The sequence below is a fragment of the Zingiber officinale genome, chromosome 8B (assembly GCF_018446385.1).
Source record: "Zingiber officinale cultivar Zhangliang chromosome 8B, Zo_v1.1, whole genome shotgun sequence".
Classification (NCBI taxonomy): domain Eukaryota; kingdom Viridiplantae; phylum Streptophyta; class Magnoliopsida; order Zingiberales; family Zingiberaceae; genus Zingiber; species Zingiber officinale.
Window position 1 is genome coordinate 15,276,251 of NC_056001.1, and position 19,785 is coordinate 15,296,035.

Sequence of the window (19,785 nt, forward strand, 5' to 3'; positions counted from 1 at the left end):
GGTGTGTGTGTTGGTGTGGATCCTTGGATTAGTCACCTCTTGTGAGGTGGATACCAAGTAAACCAACCGTGTTAGCGTTGTGTGATTGTTTGTGTATTTTCCGCTGCCATATCTTTGAAGAAACAAGCAACGCCGAGCACCGAGCGAACGCGACGAGCTATTCACCCCCCTCTAGCTACTTTTGGTCCTAACAAGTGGTATCAGAGCGAGGTTGCTCTTCACCGGAATCACCGCCGGAAGGGGCAAACATAACAAGCAAAGCTAGAGGGTGAAGAAGTTGGAGCAAATTCATCAAAGTCAAAGAATTCAAGAAGCTCAACTTCAAGATGCAATTCCAAGATGGACTTAGATTTGATACAAGGGTGGCTCCACCATACACATCCACAAGCTTCGATTCTTGGAGATCAAGAATTGAAAATTTCTTGATGATGGAGATAGAGCAATGGTTTGCTCTAATGGAAGGCTTCAAGGCTCCAAGAAATTCAAAGGGCAAAGTTCTCAAGAGGAGCAAGTGGAGCCAAGAGCAAGTCCAAAGGTGCGAGGCCAATGACAAAGTGACCAAGCTTTTGGTCAATTTATTGCCAAGCACCATCCTTTGCAAAATTGGAGAATTTGAAGATGCAAAGGAATTATGGAGCAAATTGGCCAAGCTTCATGAAGAGATCCCCTCCACTGTATAAGAGCAAGAAGTATCCAGAGAGGGTGACTCTTTGGAGCAAGACCAAGAGGAGGACTCCGAGATTGAGAGATGCTCAACCTCCGAAGAAGAGGAAATCCAAGAAGCTTCATCCTCAAGGGAATGCAACGAAGGGAACAAGGAGGGAGCATACTCCTTGTTTCATATTCAAGATGATGAAGCCTCCACTTCTAGGATTGAGGGGGAGCAATCCTTGGTGACGCCGGATCAAGAAGAAGGAGAAGCTTCTACATCCGGGTCAAGAGACAAAGAGGAGGAAGAAGATTCTACCTCCACAAGTCAAGAAAAATCAAATGGAGGAGAATCAAGGTCCGATCAAGAGGAAGCTTCTACCTCCGGATCCAAAGGAAAAGATGCCACCCCTACAAGCAAAGGTATAAATATTTCAATTAATAATAAAAATCATATTATATGCTTTGAATGTAGGGAACATGGGCACTACAAGAGCAAGTGCCCCAAATTGACCAAGAAAAAGGGCCAAATTGCACAAAAAGGCAAGGAGAAGCCAAAGGAGACCATTCCCGGAACAAAGAAGAGCAAGGAGCACATTGTGTGCTTCTCTTGCAATCAAAAGGGGCATTACCGGAGTCAATGCCCTAAGGGGAAGAAGATGGTCAAGGCTCAAGGAGGGAGCTCAAGTCAAGGGGGAGCTTCTAAGGTAAAAAGGAAGGTAACTTTTATTGAGCCTACCCCTTTACATCATGGTAAAAAGCATGATAGTTCTAATTTCTATCATTTTAATGCAATTTACCATAAGAATAGAAAGCATGAGGGCTTTAAGGAAAAGCATGTGGCCCTACATGCCAAAACTATCCAACCTAAGGTTAGGAAGGTAGATAGACACTTGGGCGGGAACACTAAGGAAAATAGATACATGCCCAAGATAAAAAAGGCTCATGGACCAAAACCTAAGGATTTAATGATAGAAAATCAAGTCTTGAGGTCAAGACTTGATAAAATGGAAAAGACCCTAAAAAGGATGGAAAATCTCCAAAAAGGGCAAAATGAGCAATACCTAGGGCTAGGAGCACAAAGGTCATCCAATGGCCATAGAGGTTTGGGATACAAACCTAAGGCTAAGAAGGATGCTCCCTCTTACCATAGAGTTCCATACAGTTATGGAACAAACCCTAGGTCTAGTGGTCAAGTCAAAAATACTAGGGAGGTCATCCCTAAGAGTGTTTTTGCAATAAAAGTGACTAAGGCTTCTAAGAAGTCTAAGAAAGTCACCAACAAGGTTACAAGGGAGGATATCCTTAGAGTTGACCTAGAAAATGTGACCAAGGCTTTTAAGAAGCCCAACAAAGTCACTAGGAAGGTATCTAGGGAAGTAATCCCTAGTGAATACCTAGAGTATCCAAGGAGCACCAATAGGTGTTGGGTTCCTAGGAGCATTTTCTCTACCCCATAGATGGGTTAGAGAGTGTCAACTCTAAGAAGAAGGGTAGTTAACCCAACTTTGAAGAAATTGACACTCAAGGAGCATTTTCAAGGTTTTGTTAACCTTTGAAAATGAAATGGACTTATTATTTACTCCTTGAAAGAGTAAAATGTGCCTAATGGTGGAAAATTTTGATTTTAATCTTAAATGACACATATTGGGAAATTCATAAGAACTACCAAGTTGGGATTTTGGTATGTTCTTAGGAAATTTAAGGCAATCCGGGCCTTAATTTAAAAGTGCTACTTTTGTGAAAAATGAAATATGCCAACATTTGAGGATATGCTTATTTTCGACTGGCATAAATTAATCAAGGGAATTAGAAATGCCAATTTAGGTTTTGGCATTTTCTTGAAGCACTTTAGGGCAATCTAGGTTTAAGTTGTAAGTTTAGCGAAGGTTTTAAGGATACTTAGATAGTTAATCTAGGTATATTTTATTTATGCTAAATCTTGCCATGGTTGTTTGCTCATCATATGCCATGACATCATGTCTATTTTTGCATTCATGTTTTATTATGAAAAATCCAAAAATACCATGTCATGACATTCATACATCATGTAGTTATAGGATATTTTCTTTTGAAAATTATTTCTTTTTGATGTATGCCATAACATTATCATGCATTAAGTTTAATTCCTTGTAATTAAGGACAAAAGGCATTTAACAACACTTATTAACAAGTGACATCCTAGGTGGGTGTCTAATATCTCCAAAATGCCTAGATAGATATGCATGATCCCTAGATTAAGGGCAAAACCAAAATCAACATCTCACAAAGACCTATAAGATGACTTGTATGTGTTTTTAGTACACATTAGATACAAGTGAGATGTTAGGATGATGAATAAAGCTCAAGATGTTGATTTAGTGTATTCTTTTGAGTTTTAGGTTCATCAAAACACATAGTTATGTATTTTCCCATCATTGGGAAAGCTAATGTACAAGTCATGTGCATTAAGCCCAAGGAACATGATGGGATATTGGTTTTGAAAATGGTTTTAAAATGCTTTTGGAAAACCATGGCGAAGGCTATCTTTTGATAGTAATCACCATTGAATAGTTAGACACAAACTTGAAGAAAACGCTAAAGTTTTAGCAAGTTTTCAAGCTTGTGTCAATCTTTGAAAATATGATGTATTTTCATAGAAAACTATTTTTCCATGATTAAGTATGCCCTAAATAATATCTACACGAAATTTTATGATTTTTAGATTTTTGTAGAATTTTCTAGGGGTTTCTGAAGTTGACTGAAATGGAATTTCAGCAACTATCAGAGCTTCGATCGATCCATGGATCGATTGGAGTGCCTGAATCGATCCGTGGATCGATTCAGAAGGCAAGTCTCCCACGAGCAGAAGCTCGCTGGATCGATCAGCCGATCGATCCAGGTAGTCTGAATCGATCAGTGGATCGATTCAGAAAGGTTCAATCGATTGGAACCCAACTCCAATCGATCCAAGTTGCTGATTTTGGCTGGGAAGGCCTGATTTCAGCATCTTTGAACCTCCTTGAGTCTAGGTAACCATTCCAAACCCCTAAAATACATTTGTATACATACAAAGGGTGTTTTCATATGAAAACAAGGATGGATTGGTTAAGGAAGGCTTCATTGAAGTTTAGGTTGAGGTTTGTTTCAAATTTTGAGTATTTGAACCTCAAAACTTCTAAATCTGGGTTTCCTAAAGGTTTAGGGATTCCAAGTCATTGTTGGTGCAATGACAGAAGTGTACCACCATGTCTCAAGGGGGAGGGACTCTTTAAAGACATGAAAAATTTATTTTTCATGAACCTTGGAAGGTGGTTAACCTTCCTTAAAGAAAATGCTCATGTATGAGCTTTTGAACTTGAAATGGGGAGTGGATATCCTCATTATTTCAAGTGGGAACTCAAGTGGTTAGAAAATGCTCAAGGTTGGGTATTTGTCTACATTGAGGGAGAAGTTAAGGATAAATGAAGGGTATGAGACCTTCATTATCGTGTTGATCACAACGAGTGATGTTGTGAACAACGATGAGCAACTCTTCAGGGGGAGAGTCGTCAACAAATGGATTTGTTGATGAGTACCCATAATTGGGGCATGGGTTAATGTGTGCCCAAAGATGGGTTGATGTGTGCCAATAGGGGGAGAATGAAAGGACCTGTGAATGGGTGTAAGTTAGGCTTTCATTACCTAGAGGGAGTGTGCCCTCTTAGGGGGAGAATGAAGAGCTTAATTTATGTGTTTATTACCTAGTGGCATGAAGATTGAGGCTATAGGATTAGCCTAACTTACATGTGGTATTGTAAGTGTTATTGTGGTATTGTCAAACATCAAAAAGGGGGAGATTGTTGGTGCAACATCCCTCAGGTCAAGGTTGACCTGGTTGACCAAGCTGAGTCTTGGTTTGAGTTTAGATGTTTGACAATAAGAAATTGATTGAAGAAGAGTCAAGTAGGTCAAGGTTGACCGGATACTTGACTGGGAAGTCCTAACTGGGATGTTAGGTATAATGGAAGTCCTGGTGAGTGAAGCCAGGCAGAAGGAAAGTCCTAGTGAGTGAAGCTAGGCAGATGGAAAACCCTAGTGAGTGAAGCTAGGTGAAAGTCCTGGTGAGTGAAGCCAGGTGAAAGCCCTAGTGAGTGAAGCTAGGCAGATGAAAACCCTAGTGAGTGAAGCTAGGTGAAAGTCCTGGTGAGTGAAGCCAGGCAAGGGAAAATCCAGATGGATCAAGGATGATCGGACATCTGGTGTTGGGAAGTTCAAGTAGGTCAAAGGATTGACTGGATACTTGGCACGAGGAAATACAGATAGGTCAAAGGGATTGACCAGACATCTGATGGGAGTCCAAGTAGGTCAAGGGAGTGACCAGATACTTGGCATGAATAGAAAAGTCCAAGTGGGTCAAAGGGATTGACCAGACACTTGGTAGGAAGTCCTAGCAGGTCAAAGGAGTGACCAGATGCTAGGCATGATGTACCAACAGGTCAAGGTTGACCGGATGTTGGTTTGAGAGGCTTGAGACTTGGTTTTGGGCAAAAACCAAGTGCTGGATCGATCCAGGAGATGGATCGATCAGTGAATCGATCCAGGCCTTTCCTAAGCGAACAGAGAGCCTCTGGATCGATCCGTGGATCGATCCAGATGTCCCAATCGATCAGTGGATCGATTGGGACGCGGCTGCTTCGCGCGATAAGCGCTGGATCGATCCAGGCGTTTTTCCCAGAGCACAGAGGCGCTCTGGATCGATCCGTGGATCGATCCAAAGCCTCCCCGATCGATTGGGAACATTCGAATCGATCGGGATCCGACCGTTGCGTCGGGTTTATAGCCGCAGGCGAACGTTGTCTTCGGCATCTTTTCGTAGATTCATCTCAGATCTCTCGCCAGCTCCTCCACAGCACTCACAAAGCTCAGATCGCCAGTTCTTGAAGGATCTTGGAAGTTCTCCAAGTCAAGAGGCGGATCAAAGCCAAGAAGAGAAGCTAGGGTTAGGGTTTATACTCATTGTAAGCTTGTAAGCTTGTATTTCTTGTATCCTTTCCCTCTCTTCTTGTATTGAGTCTTGTAGGGCTTCTCCGCCCTTGGTAGTTACCATAAAGGAGAGTTTTATTAGTGGAGGGTGTGTGTGTTGGTGTGGATCCTTGGATTAGTCACCTCTTGTGAGGTGGATACCAAGTAAACCAACCGTGTTAGCGTTGTGTGATTGTTTGTGTATTTTCCGCTGCCATATCTTTGAAGAAACAAGCAACGCCGAGCACCGAGCGAACGCGACGAGCTATTCACCCCCCCTCTAGCTACTTTTGGTCCTAACAGGTCTTTGAATCTTCTCCTTGTCCCTTTTCTTTAATTTTGGGCAGCTATCCTTGATGTGTCCTTCCTCATTGCAGTTGTAGCAACGGACCGTCCTTTTATTGCATTGAAGCTTTTTCGACTGCGATCTAAATTTATTAATTTTAATAAATTTATTTAACTTTCTTACCAATAGCACCGCTTCAGTTTCATCGATTGATGCTTCAGAGTCGGGATCATCCATCTTGGCTTGTAGGGCAACATTGAGATCTGACTTCACTTGATTTGGTTCTGCAATTCGAGACTCGTGAAGTTCGAAAGTAGAAAATAAGTTTTCTAAAGTACTTATCTCAAAATCCTTAGAGATGTAGTATGCATCTACTAAGGACGCCCACTCTGGAGTTCTTGGGAAGGCGTTGAGCGCATACAGGATAGAATCTCGGTTCGTTATCGATTCTCCGAGATTGGTCAGTAGAGTTATCAACTCCTTTATTCTTACTTAGAGTTGCGCTACCTTTTCGCTGTTTTTTGAAGATTTGTCAGTTGAGTTCGGAGGATGTTGCGCCTTGCTGAGGTCCCTTCATGAAACTCCAGGAATTTTTCCCAGAGGTCTTTGGCAGAGTCATAGCTTCCGATTCGACTTACCTCCTGGGCAGCAGAACACTGAGCAGATGGAACTCGGCCTTTCCGTTGGCCACGAAATCGGCTTGCTCCTTCTTCGTCCACTGATACTCTTCTTTGTCTTTTAGAGCTGTAAAACTAAATTTCATAGTTAGAAGAATATCGAAATCCGTTTTAAAAAATACCTCCATTCTTCGTTTTCAAGTCGCGAAGTCTCCGTCGAATTTCGGGGGATGAATGCTTGTTCCGGCCATCGTCTTGATCTTTATTTCTTTAGACGACGGTTAGTTCTTCTGAGGCTATCAGGCAAGAGGGTGCAGCGAGTCCGGCAAGAGGGGAGGGGTGAATTGCCTGTAAATGAAAAGTATCCTCCTCAAACTTTCATCTCTAAAATAATAGCAACAATAATAATAAGAAATTAAAATAAAGGAAAACAGGAAAGAAAACTCAACAGTTGACTTGGTTACAACCAAGAGGGTTGTTAATCCAAGGCGGTGGAACAACGTACTATCAATCTTCTTCTCTAAATGCGGAGAAGCCTTTTACACACTTAGAGAGCTTACAAGTTGCTAGGAATTGAATACAAAGTTGAATTGAATATTTTCCTAGCTCCAGGCTCCTTTATATAGCTCTTGGAAATTCTATCTTGGATCTTAAAGGCGCCTCCAAAGGGGTTGAGGGCGCTTCCAAGAGGATAAGTGGATAAAACTTTATCCGCGCTCAAATGACCATGTTGACCCAGTGGAAGGCGCCTCCAACACTATTGAGTGTGCCTTCAATGTTGAGGGCGCCTCCAACATTGTTGAAGGTGCCTTCAAGGTTGAGGGCGCCTCCAACATTGTTGAAGGCGCCTTCAAGGTTAAGGCGCCCTCAATGCTGTTGAGGGTGCCTTCAACATGCATGGTATAAATAGCTTCCAGCTTCTCTTTTTCTTCTTCTTCCGAAACTTCGATCACTTGGGTGATTTCGGCTAACCGAAATAGGACTCACCCGAACTCAATTTCCGGCCTTCTCCTCGAGTAGGCTTCCGACCCGGTTTCTCGTCCCTCGAACGTTGCTCATGTTCTTCTCGTCCACCGGTGTACTTTTCTGCAGATCTTTCGTCCCTCAGACGCACTGAGCCCGTTGGCTCCCTTCCCGTGTCGTCCTTCTCGCTAGTTGCGTCTTCTACTCGACTTCTTGCGCTTCTAAGCTCCTGCACACTTAGACACAGGGATCAAATAACAAACAGGACATAACCTAACTTGGTTGATCACATCAAAACAATCACGGGGTCCAACATTATAGTCCCTGGAAAACCTTATCTGCATGTTGAAGGTGTCTTCCATAGGGCTGGAAGGCGCCTCCAGCAAGACAAAGGATAAAACTTTATCCTTTCCGCCAACGGCCAGATTGCCTGGTCGAAGGCGTCTTCCATGGCTGGTTGAAGGCGCCTTCAGCCATTGAAGGCAGCTTCTGCTTGAAGGTCGCAGAGGCGCCTTTAACTCTTGTTGAAGGTGCCTTTAGCAGTTCCATAGCTCCACTCTAGTTCTTCCGCTGCTCTGATCGCCTGGGTGATTTCGGCCAACCGAAATAAGGCTCACCCGAACCCAATTTCAGCCTTCTCCTCGAGCAGGCTTCCGCTCCGGCTTTTCATCCCTTGAACGTCGCGCACGTCCTTCTCATCCACTGACATATTCTTCCGCAGCGTCTCGTCCCTCGGACGCACCGAGCCCGTTGGCTCTCTCCCGTGCCGTCCTTCTCGCTAGCCGCGTCTTCCACTCGATTTCCTGTGCTCCTAAGCTCCTGCACACTTAGACACAGGGATCAAAAAATAACAGGGCCTAACATAACTTTGTTGATCACACCAAAAATAACCTTGGGGTTCCAACAGTAATCACTTCACCACCTTTCTGTTTCTCACAGAAAGGATCTTAAGCGATCACCCTGATTGCTTAAGACCTACTGAATCACTTACCGTAAGCGATTCAATAACTTTCTATTCCCTCGCTTCAACAACTCTATTAAGTGATTAAGCCCCTACTTAATCACTTAAGATCAGTGGGAATCGCTTAGCCTAAGCAATTCCAATATAACTTGCTTAACTTAAGCCTAGGGTTCCCCTTTTCCCAACATCTGGTCAACCATGACTTATTGAGACTCCTCATTGCCTAATATCTGATCATCCTTGACCTGATGCGACTTCTTCACTAAATGTCTGGTCAATTCTTTGACCTACTTAGACTTTTCTCCTTGTGCCAAGTGTCTGGTCCTCCATGACCCACTTGGACTTCCAAGCATTAGGTGTCCGATCAACTTTTGCCCCACTTGAATTTTTCAATGTCTCGCTTCACTCACTAGGACTTTTCACCACCTAGCTTCGCTCACTAGGATTTTCCCACCTGGTTTCACTCACTAGGGTTTTCTTACTACTTAGCTTCACTCAATAGGGCTTCCCAATTACCTACTTTCACTCACCAGGACTTTCTCACCATCCAGCTCCACTCATTAGGACTTTCCAACTACCTGGCTTCACTCACCAGGACTTTCCATCTGTATGACTTTACTTAATAGGACTTTCCTCATTGTCTGACTTCATCATTGAGACTTTTTACACAAAGTGTCTGGTCAATATTGATCCACTTGGGTTTCTTCTTTTGCCAACCATCTCGTTAGTCTTGCTTTGCCTAACCTCCAGTTATGACTTTCCAGTCAAGTATCCGGTCAACCTTGACCTACTTGACTACTCTCTCACTTCAAACTAGTCAACCTTTGACTATAGGAGACTTGCACCAACATTCTCCCTAATGGACAATTACACCCGTAATCTCCATATATTATCAAATATCAAAACTCAAGTTTAAGCCAAACTAGTCAACTATGACCCAGAGACAATTGCACCAACAGATTCCTTAGACCGTTTTCGAATGAGCAATCCACTAAATTTCTCCTCTCCAAAAAGCTCTCGGAAGAGGAGAAAAACTCGTACAAGATGTGAGAAAGATAGTAACACACTACTATCCCCTTAAATAAATGCAAGTAAATAAATTATACCGACAATGTAGAAATATAATTTAGTAGTAGGTTGTTAGAAAGCATCTCGGCGTAGCAACAATAATACTTGCATGCAGAGGCGTATAAAAAAATTTCAACCAGGAGGAGAAATTTTCAAAAATTCCAAATATTAATGTAGATAAATTTTCACCATCCAAAATCCTAAATTTAGAATTCAAGGAGATGAAATGAACTTAACTTCAAAAACCTCAACCATAGTCCTTGGTTCTAGTTGAAAAAATGATCCGTCGATCACCAAAGCTAATCTATGACTCGAAGTCAAAAAATTATTTGTGATCTCAATTCCTCATAATATTTAGCATTCCTACAAATGAGACTTTCATTGCGATCTAAATAACATCCTAACTAGGAATCTAAAAAAATAAAGTTTATACTTTATAACTTTCCTTCAATTAACCAAACATTAAAGAAGAAAGGAATAAGTTACTACTCTTGGAATACCATTGCTTTTAAGAAAAATAGAGAAAAGAAGATATGGTAGAAGAAGCAAAAGAGGAGAACTTTACTTTCTTCATTAGCAACTTCACTAGTTTCGGTGAGCTCGACAACGACACAAAGAGAGCAAATCAAGGCAAAACATGACTATTCTTGCAGTGTCAATAAAATCCTAAAAACATGAGAAGAGGAAGAAATGCGAGGGTTGAGGGTTGCTCTTGTTGCTAGAAAAGGACAACAGTTGACGTTACATTTCTTGCTTGCTAGAGAAGAGAAAGGAGAAGAAAAGAGAATTATTGTGCTTGAGTAGAGGAGAGGATAAAATGATAGGTTAACTATTGTTGGAGGAGAGGAGAAGAAGCAAAAGGGGAAGAAGAGGAAGTGAAAAATAAAAGAGATGGATGGGAAGGGGTAAAATATGGTACGCGGGGTTGCAACATGCTTAGTTTATAGAGAAAAGGGAGAGAAAAAAATGAAATAGAACGTTTACTAAAATATCCTAGTTTATTTTAAATCAATCAACCCCGTTTAAATCTTAAACTTGATTCGGTAATAACTGAACCAAATTAACTCAAAATCAATCATAGTTTGAACCAACATAATTCTTATCTTTGCACCTACTGCTGGAGTTATTTTCAACCTAATTTAATTTTAATTTGTACCCTTTGTTCATGTCTTACAATTTAATTCATCTACTTATTATTATATATTTTATTTTTAAAATTTAATACTAAATATTTCAAGTCATAATATTTTCTAATAAAAGTGGTATTAATAGATAACTTAGGTTATGGACTTTTTTCAAATATGTGATAATTTTAATTTTCGATAATAAATGGCGATGAATCGGCCAAACAAAGAATGGTTGGTAACGTCAACGACTGCTAAGATAGGAAAAAAAAAAATTATCTTTTCCGAGTAGCCAACGTCAACGACGTTAAGGAAGAGCTACCGGATTTAATTTGTGACGGAAGAAAGGAAAAATTTAAGAAAGAGGAAGATAACGCGGGAAGCAAGAGTGGAACCACGTTATCGCCTATCCGTGTTTATTTTGGATCAACACGGTTTTTACTAGATCTTGTATTCAAATGCCAACTTGCAACTGTAACCTAATATATATACCTACCATTACTTAATAGATGAGGGTCCTCCAAATGTCAATGAAAATCAACGCACACCATCGCGACTCCCAGCATCAGGAGCATTAATTATTCCTTCAAAAGTGGTAGGCGAAAAGGTCTTCCTAGGTGGAGCACTGTCAACGTAACCCAAATAATGATTTGGCAGTGCTAAATCTTTTTTATTTTCTTAACTTAAAGTCATTTTTTGTGTTGCTTGTGTACGCGTTAATGGCTTAAAGCAGTTCAGGTTGGCATCCATTTGAATAAGAGGATCCAGAGAATCAATTAATTCGGCAGGTGATTGACTGGCTCTATACAAATTTTTCATTTACTATCAGATTAAATTCAGATATATGAATGGCTCATCGTTTAGTAGCAGCATTCAATCTATCCACGGGAGGAATTTGATTCTGCAGTACTTCACTGTATTTGATTAACTATGAAAGCATTTTACTATTGCAACCTAATCCTATGTAGGATCAGATTAAGCTCTAGAAGGGGAGAGTCCTGAGTAGCACATTTTACTTTTTTGGAAAATACGAGAGATAAACACAGTAAAATTAAACGAACACGAAAATAATGTTAAGATATTTTTTTTTACTTGATTCATAGTCCAACGACGATTAGTTCAAGACCCGAATTCATTTAAGTATTTTTGTTGGGTAATTTATTAAAGCACAAAAGATTATAAAATTTAAGTACAAGATAATAAATAAATTATATCAATAACATATAAGAATTAAAGACGAAGTGTTGGTTGTCGGAGTATCGTTTTGACGTTGTAACGAATGTTTTGGAGCAACACGTAAGAATAAAAGTTGTATGGAATGAGTATCTCAAGTTGTTAGTTGAGCCTATTTTTTATAGCCACTTCCGAGTGCCTAGACCAGCTCCAAGCGTCTCCATCGTGGCTTATTTGATGATCCATCTTTATCGTTGAGTTATCAAACTCCGGATGCTTTGATTTCTTCCGATCGCCTAGGTTGCTAACATGATTGCATCTTAGTAAATCTCTATTATTCTTTCTCGAGCATCTAGACCACTCTCGGTTGTTTATTCTAACAATATAAGAACCGATGCCTACTTTAATGATATAGTAAACTAATTTACTCTAACAATATAAGAACCGATGCCTACTTTAATGATAACCGATGCCTACTTTAATGATATAGTAAACTAATTTACTCTAACAATATAAGAACCGATGCCTACTTTAATGATATAGTAAACTAATTTACTCTAACAATATAAGAACCGATGTCTACTTACGAGTAATTCAATGGTTATATATTTATATTTATATATGTAAATTTATAATAATTCTAGATATTACAGTTTACTATTTTAAAATTATTTGCTTACTAAAATGGTAAATACTACTATGCATTCAGCAAGATGGGAAGACATCAAATTGTTTACTATAATTGGCATAAGCCAGTTAGGATAAATTGCTTTTAGCCATTCAAAATTAAAAGTAAAATTAAACACTCTCCTTGATAATAAGTGAACTGTTCTGTTCGCCATTCTTCTCATATGAAACAGAGGAGCAAACAATAAAATGACATCCTACTGAAAATGTCTTGATGATTTAATTTTCTTCTTATGACTTAAATAATGTGAAAATAAGTATAGAAGGGAATATTTTGTTAATAAATCAGACATATTAGGGGAAATTTAAATTTGATAAACATTTGAGGCCCGATTTGAAAATTAGTTACATCACGTTGGTATTTTCTAAAAATGGACAAACTCGCGTGTCTTTTCTGAAAATTCTGCCGTTTATCCAATTAGGAACCCTAAAGCCTTTTCTCTCCCAAACCAGCGGCCGCACAGCCGCTCCTCCTTACCCATCCTCTCAGCTCTCGCGATCTCTGTATGGATATCGTTGCAGCCTCGCTGCCGGTCGACTAATCGTTCTTCCGTCCATCCGCCTCTCCTTGAGGCCATCGCTCCTCTTTCTGCCTCTTGTGATCTCGCAGGTCAGTCTCTTTCCTGCGACACCAAGTTTCCACTGTCCAGCTGCTACAGCATCTTCCTTCTTCTCTCCAACGACGTCGCTCTTCTTCAACATTGTCTCAACGATATTAGGAAATAAAATACTTTTGTTTAAAAACATAAATTTAGTCAAGTAATGTCTTCGTTATTTAGCATGAAGTTTGAGATTGATTATTTTTTTGAAAACATAACATTTTTAGGTTGATATTGCTAAAATTTGTGTACTTTGTTCATTATTTGGTTTTGGTACCTATTGACGTGATAAATTTACTGATGTCATAAATATGAGAAAGCTATGTGTTCTACAATATATTAAGCTTTCTCCTTAAATAAATTTTTTGTGAGAACCTAATTTATTTTTGAGAGTGTTGTTTTCTTGCAATAGTTAAAGACCTTTCTTTACATTGTATGACTATTAGTGATGTATAAAATACCGTGATCAAGTTTTGCTGCTTGCTTTCATTGGGTTTTGTGATGAAATTTGAAGATAGTAAGGTATCTTAATTTAAAATTAGAAAAAACAGTATAAATAATCATTTTTAAATTTTAGCAGAGAACATTAGACTCATTGAAGCTTCCTGTGCTTATATAAATCTTCATTTAGTGTATTATTGGTAAATGCTAGTCATTCTGTACTCTTTTCATATGTTAGTTTGCTGTATTTCGGAAAAGGCCAAACTTTTGTTCTCTATTTTAAGGTCCCAAGAAAAGCAATTTGGACAATAGATGCAAATTTCCTTTTTTTTAATTAATTTTTGTTATTTTCTAGTACACATTTCAATGGTTAAACATGTTATCAAAATTGCTGGTCTAGTATCCACAGCCTCAATTTCGATATATGTTTCTATAAAAATAAATGTTAAAATTAGCTGGCTTTGTTCTTTAATCATAACTTCTTTTGACCAATTAGAACAGTTTGGATTGGGTCCATTGGGATATTGTTGGTTTGAGCTAAGAAAACCACCGGCAGGACTTGAATCTTGAAATTCAACTGCAACCCAAAAGTACTCAAGTTTCTTGATCTGCTTGTGTCTATCTGATGATTTAAGTTCCTTTAGTGAGTGCAACTGACTTAGAGAATTCAAACAAGAAATCATTTGGTAGATCCATTACTGTAGGATCTACCTACAACTTAATAGGATTTTACCAGCCATCTTCAGATAATATAGAGGGATGGGACTTCATAGAAATACTTGATTCTAAGTTTCTTCCCTTGTTGCCTCCTTTGCTGAAGCTGGCCAATCCTAAAGTTAGTGGAGTTGTTTTTTGATTGTACATGCTAGCTGTTGATTCTCATGTACACCCATAGAAATGTAATTGTTCCCACACAAGAGAAAAACTTTGATTGAGCCCACAACAAGGCCGATAGCTGCTTCATTTTTTTATGGGTATAAGTTGTAGTTCCGAGATGAGATCCTGCTCCGGGATTGATATTGAGACATGAAAGCAGTCAAAGAGGAAGGAATTGTTACAGGGAAAGGAGTGGTTTCACCTCCTCCCCTATTGCAGTGCAGCAGATGTGAACAAAAACTGGTGTCTCTTTCTGCACCACAGGATCATCGGGAATAACACTTTAATTTCTATTAATTTGGGGAATTGAAGATTTTGAAGCTAGATCAAAGTTTGTTCAGTTATATATAAATTAAAGTTAGTTCAATTATATATTAATATCCTTTGGTGTGTGAGGATTTTAACTTGAATCTCAGTCCTTGCCTAATTACTTTGAGTTCCATCTTAATCTTATGTGCATTTTTTTGGAGTATCTTGCCATCCATCTAGTCAAACCAAGTTAGCCATTTTTTGCAAATATCTTAACACTTTAGAATATTTCAGCTGCTGTATAATTAAATCTTCTCATATGATGCCAGCTTGTAATCTTTTTTGTACAAGTGAGATTCCGAACTTGATTGTTCCCCCTTTTTGAATTGTATTAGGCATACAAAAACCTGATGTCTGGATGTGATGACGGTCGACACATCTGTTTGTCTTTGTTGCATGATTGTATGTTTGATTATCAATGTGAGTCATGATAACTCTCTTTTCTGACTAAAATTGATGTGATGATTTTTTTTTGCTTTATTGTGGATGCATCCCCGCTGTTGTGATACTGGCAAATGGTTTGATGGTCTTCGGTAACAATCTTTCATTGACAAACTTCGCTACCATTGCATGCTTGACTGCATTTGTGAATCATAGAAATTAGCTTCATAATGCTAAAGTCTTGCTTTGCATCAAAAGAAGTGTCTATATCTTGCTTCTCGCCATATTTAATGTACTAATTGAAGGGGGATGTCATCTTGAGAAATAATATTGCAACTGTCTATTGAAGATGTTAGTGCATCACTAAACCTTTGCTTGTTTTTTTTTTACCTGTGACTTTGTTCCTTGGTTTCAGGAGCCATTTTGTTTTGTTGATTTTTGTCTGGTTTTTGATGATACAAGTCCTTGCAGGTAGGAGGCATTGTTGCAATAAATGCCACCTCTTCGGCCTCCTCTGCCTCGAATCCTCCTCAACAATGTCTCTTGCATGCGTAACGCACAGATAATCCTTAGACATATCAACGTTTCCGTCCATGATGGCACTGCCCTTGTGTTGACGGGTGCAAATGGTTCTGGAAAGACAACCCTCCTTCGTATGCTTGCTGGATTCTCTCGCCCCTCGGGTGGGGAGATCCTTTGGAATGGACATGACATCACGTCTGCTGGAGTCTTCCAGCAGTACAAGCTGCAACTCAATTGGTTATCACTGAAAGATGCCATCAACGACAAGCTCTCTGTGTTGGATAATGTACAATGGTTTGAAGTTCTCGAGGGGAAGTGTGGTAGATCATTGCCTGCCCTCGAATTGATGGGAATAGGTAGGCTGGCAAATGACAAGGCAAGGATGCTTTCGATGGGTCAGAGGAAGCGATTGCAGTTGGCGAGATTACTGGCACTTGACAGACCCATTTGGCTGCTCGATGAGCCATCAGTTGCTTTGGACGATGAAGGTGTCCGTTTGTTGGAGTATATAATAGCCGAACACAGGAAGAAAGGTGGGATTGTGTTTGTGGCAACCCATCTGCCTATCCAGATCGAAGATGCAATGTCGCTTCGTCTTCCACCAAGATTCCCGAGGAGGATGACTTTCTTCGATATGGTCTGATGAATGTAAAACTTATGTATGTTTATTTAGACTGAATAAACAATGGAAGGCATAAACATGTGTGTTATGATCGACTCATCTCATAACCTGGCTCACTGTCTTCATCAGCCATGCTACTGATCAAACAGGCAAATTCTCATGAAACAGGGGAATTGAGGTTTTCTTAGACCTGATCCACAAGAATTGTTACATGTATAAAGAGAATTTGTTGAGACTTATCTCAGGGAGTGTTTGGTAGAGGCTTATCTCAGGGAGAGATAAAGATGAAGTCGAAAAAGATAAATGATTGTTTGAACAGATTCCATGTTGCAGCTCCTAAACCTCGTGATACAAAGGGGCGTCTGCCATGCATTCCTCAAGCTCTTCTTGAAGCTATAACCAAGGCTAATGAGATGGAGAAACGGAAGCTTGAGAAGGATCTGGAAGAGGAGAATGGTGGGGCTGGTGTTTATTCTGCGAACTTAAGAAAGCATTATCTGTTGGTTCATGAGGAATGGAAGGAAGATGATACGGCAGAGATCCTAGATGGGCACAATGTGTATGATTTTGTCGACCCTGATATCTTGCAGAGGTTAGAGGAGCTGGAACGAGACGGGGGTCTTCGTCTTGAAGGAGAGGCAGCCGAGGAGGACTTTGAGATGAACAGAAATGAACTTACTGAGGAAGAGCAAGCTCCTTGCAGAGATCAGAAGAAAGAAGAAATTGCTTATCCAAGAACATAGGATAAAGAAGAGAAGCACTGCAGAGAGCCGACCCATTGTACCGAGAAAATTTGATAAAGACAGAAAATACACAACTAAGAGGATGGGTAAAGAGCTATCTGCTCTTGGGATGGAGTTGGACCCTACTGCAGCAGTCAATCGTGCTCGAAGTCAATCTCTCTCCATGGGAGGCCGCAAACGGGATAGATCAGTAGCGGGACAAGATGAAGATGGAGAAGCTATGGATATTGATAACCAACAGTCTAACAAGAAGCTGCGTGTGCAATCAAGGTCGAGGTCAGCATCTCAATCACGGGCATTAATGGTGCCCACTGGTAAATTCACCCCTGGAGAAGGGTTCAGAGATGCTGCTCAGAAACAGCAGGCGCTTAAGATTGCTAGGAAGTCAGTGAAGCTGATGAACAAGGCCGCTCGCAAGGGAGAAGGTGATAGAGTTATTCCAAACCTGAAGCCAAAACATTTGTTCTCTGGAAAGCGAGGGATTGGAAAGACCACCACGCGTTAATTTATGCAAGAGAAATGATATGCAGCTCGAAACTGCATCTCGAATTTGCGCCGCGAACGATGTGGCGTCTTGCGTGGACAGTGATGGGTCAAAGTCAACATTTGGTTTTCTTTTTCTCTCCCCGCTTGTTCTTTGGTTTTTTTTTTCACGCCTCGCTCGTTTCTTTTCTCGCCCCGGCTCGCGCTTTCTCTCCCCCTCCTGCCCTAATTGCTTTTCTCCTCTCCCCGCTCCCTGTCGTCGCTCTTTCCCTCCGCTCGCTGCTCTCGACCCTCCTGCCCTAGCATTTTCTCTCCGCCTCCTTGCCGTCGCTCTTTCCCTCCGCTCTCTGCTCTCGGCGCTCCACCTCTTACCGTCGCATTTTCTCTCCGGCTCCGTGCCCTAAATCTCTCGGCGCTCGGCGGAAAACTCTCCCTTGCCCTAAATCTGCCCTGAATTAGGTATGAGTTGTTTTCCTTGACACTGATCTGTCCTTTTTTTTTCTTGAAATTATTGATGATTAGAGTTGCTTTCCTATTTTTTTCTTCCAACTATTCATTGATCGTGTCTGGGTGCAAAGGTTGCTTTCTGGTTGCTTATGACCTATTGACCTGTAATCTTGGTTCTCTCTTTTTTTTTTTTGTTTCTTGCAAGTCTTACCCTTCCCAAAATGTCGTTAGTCACGTCGACATTTCAGCGGAATAATTATTGCAAGTCTGATGCTCAACAATTATAACTTTTAACTCCTTATTACTTATCATATGGTATGTGTTCATACAGATTTGAATTTTATGCAGATTGGTAGTCTTTCATAAAATTCAGAATGAGTCATCATTCCGACGTATGATACCAGCCTGACTAACTAACCATACGAAGCTGACACACTGCACAATTCTAGCATGTGAATTGACATGCCATCCAATATGTAATGCCAGAGGCTTATGCATAGACCTTGAGAGCTATAGCAAATGAGAGTTGAAATCATATGGCCCTACAACATTTAGTCAAATAAGTATTTTCCTTCATAGTTAATTCAGTCAATATTTTCGTATCTTGTAAATTAGGTTCTGATACTGCATGCTAATGAATGTACAGAGCAAGATTCTCCATCACAAGGAAAAACTGATGGAGGCAATAAGGTTTTGTTTTACTTAGTGGTTATTATCAAAATGAGATAATTTATGTAGTACTTATTGTTGATTTATACAATAATGTAAAATAGATTATTTCCTATTTTTCCATTGATTTAGCATACAATCTATGAGCATTACAAAATAAATGAATCTAAATAATTCTTGTTTGCTTAATAGGTTGTTAAAAGATGGCATCATTAAGTTACAGCTCCATCGACGACGCAAAATTTGAACATGTACCATGTAGAGATTGCGGACGAAGAACATTGGTATGTGTTTCTAGATCGAGCAAAAATCCTGGAAGGAGATATTATGGATGTCCGCAACATGGCTGGCAAAAGTGGGTGGTAGGCGATACTTTGTCTAATGAAGACAGAAGTGACATATGTCGTGGAAGGTTAGGAAGAATAGAGTCAAGGTTAGGAAGTGAATACATTGCTTCTCGTGGGCATAATTTAGGAAATTGGAATGTACCATCAGTGGTCTGGACATTAGTTATAGTGAATTTAACTCTTTTGGCTGTATACCTTATTACTTTGTTAGTTCGGTCTTGTTAATTAGTGGAGTAATGTTGGTGATGTAATGTGATAGGATAATTTGTTTTTAGTTAAGATGGATAATGCAGAACATGTTATATAATGGTTTGATAATTTGTAATGATTTATTTTGCTTTGTTCTTCTTTCCGGACTTATTTAGTTGGATATAAGATACAACAAATCAACTTGGTTGTTACTTCATGAAAGCTAAGACACTTTTTCTTTTCACAACAAAATATGTTCAGATTTAGTCGCGTTTATGCTAACCAAAGCGATCAATCTTTTCGCTAGAGTGCTCAAACTCTGTTCTCCCAGCATTTTCCCATTATAAAACAAAGGGAAAAAAATATCTTTAATGATCTCTATGTAGAATTCAATCTGGTATTCAAGCAAAAGTGAGACATACCACTATGCAGATATTTGAATGGAAAATTTAAATTGGGCTTCTTGTTTGTTGCCAAGGAAGAAAACTTACTACAGGGCCAAAAAGAGAGAATCCGTTTTAACCTTTTTAAATTGGTTGCTTTCTGATTAAATTTAAATTAACTTCACATTCTAATTAACTTCAAAAAATTTCATGGATTAGTAGACAAGCATCCCGTATTACTGGGTTTTTGCATAATTCTATAAA

At 39.7% G+C, this 19,785-nt stretch overlaps 1 protein-coding gene and 1 pseudogene across 2 annotated transcripts; both read left to right on the forward strand.

Moving 5' to 3' along the window:
- The first annotated feature begins 12,939 nt into the window (after positions 1-12,939).
- LOC122015304 (ABC transporter I family member 1-like) lies at positions 12,940-16,454 on the forward strand. Of its 2 annotated transcripts, XM_042572127.1 has the most exons (3): positions 12,940-13,120; positions 15,071-15,155; positions 15,588-16,357. In XM_042572127.1, the coding sequence occupies exon 3, from the start codon at positions 15,610-15,612 to the stop codon at positions 16,279-16,281; it is 672 nt and encodes a 223-aa protein (XP_042428061.1). In that variant the 5' UTR covers positions 12,940-13,120; positions 15,071-15,155; positions 15,588-15,609; the 3' UTR covers positions 16,282-16,357. The 2 variants fall into 2 exon arrangements, with proteins under 2 accessions (XP_042428061.1, XP_042428060.1); XM_042572126.1 differs by lacking the exon at positions 15,071-15,155 and having other exon boundaries at positions 12,945-13,120; positions 15,588-16,454.
- A 90-nt stretch (positions 16,455-16,544) lies between these two features.
- Positions 16,545-18,101, forward strand: LOC122015303 (annotated as a pseudogene).
- Positions 18,102-19,785: the final 1,684 nt, after the last annotated feature.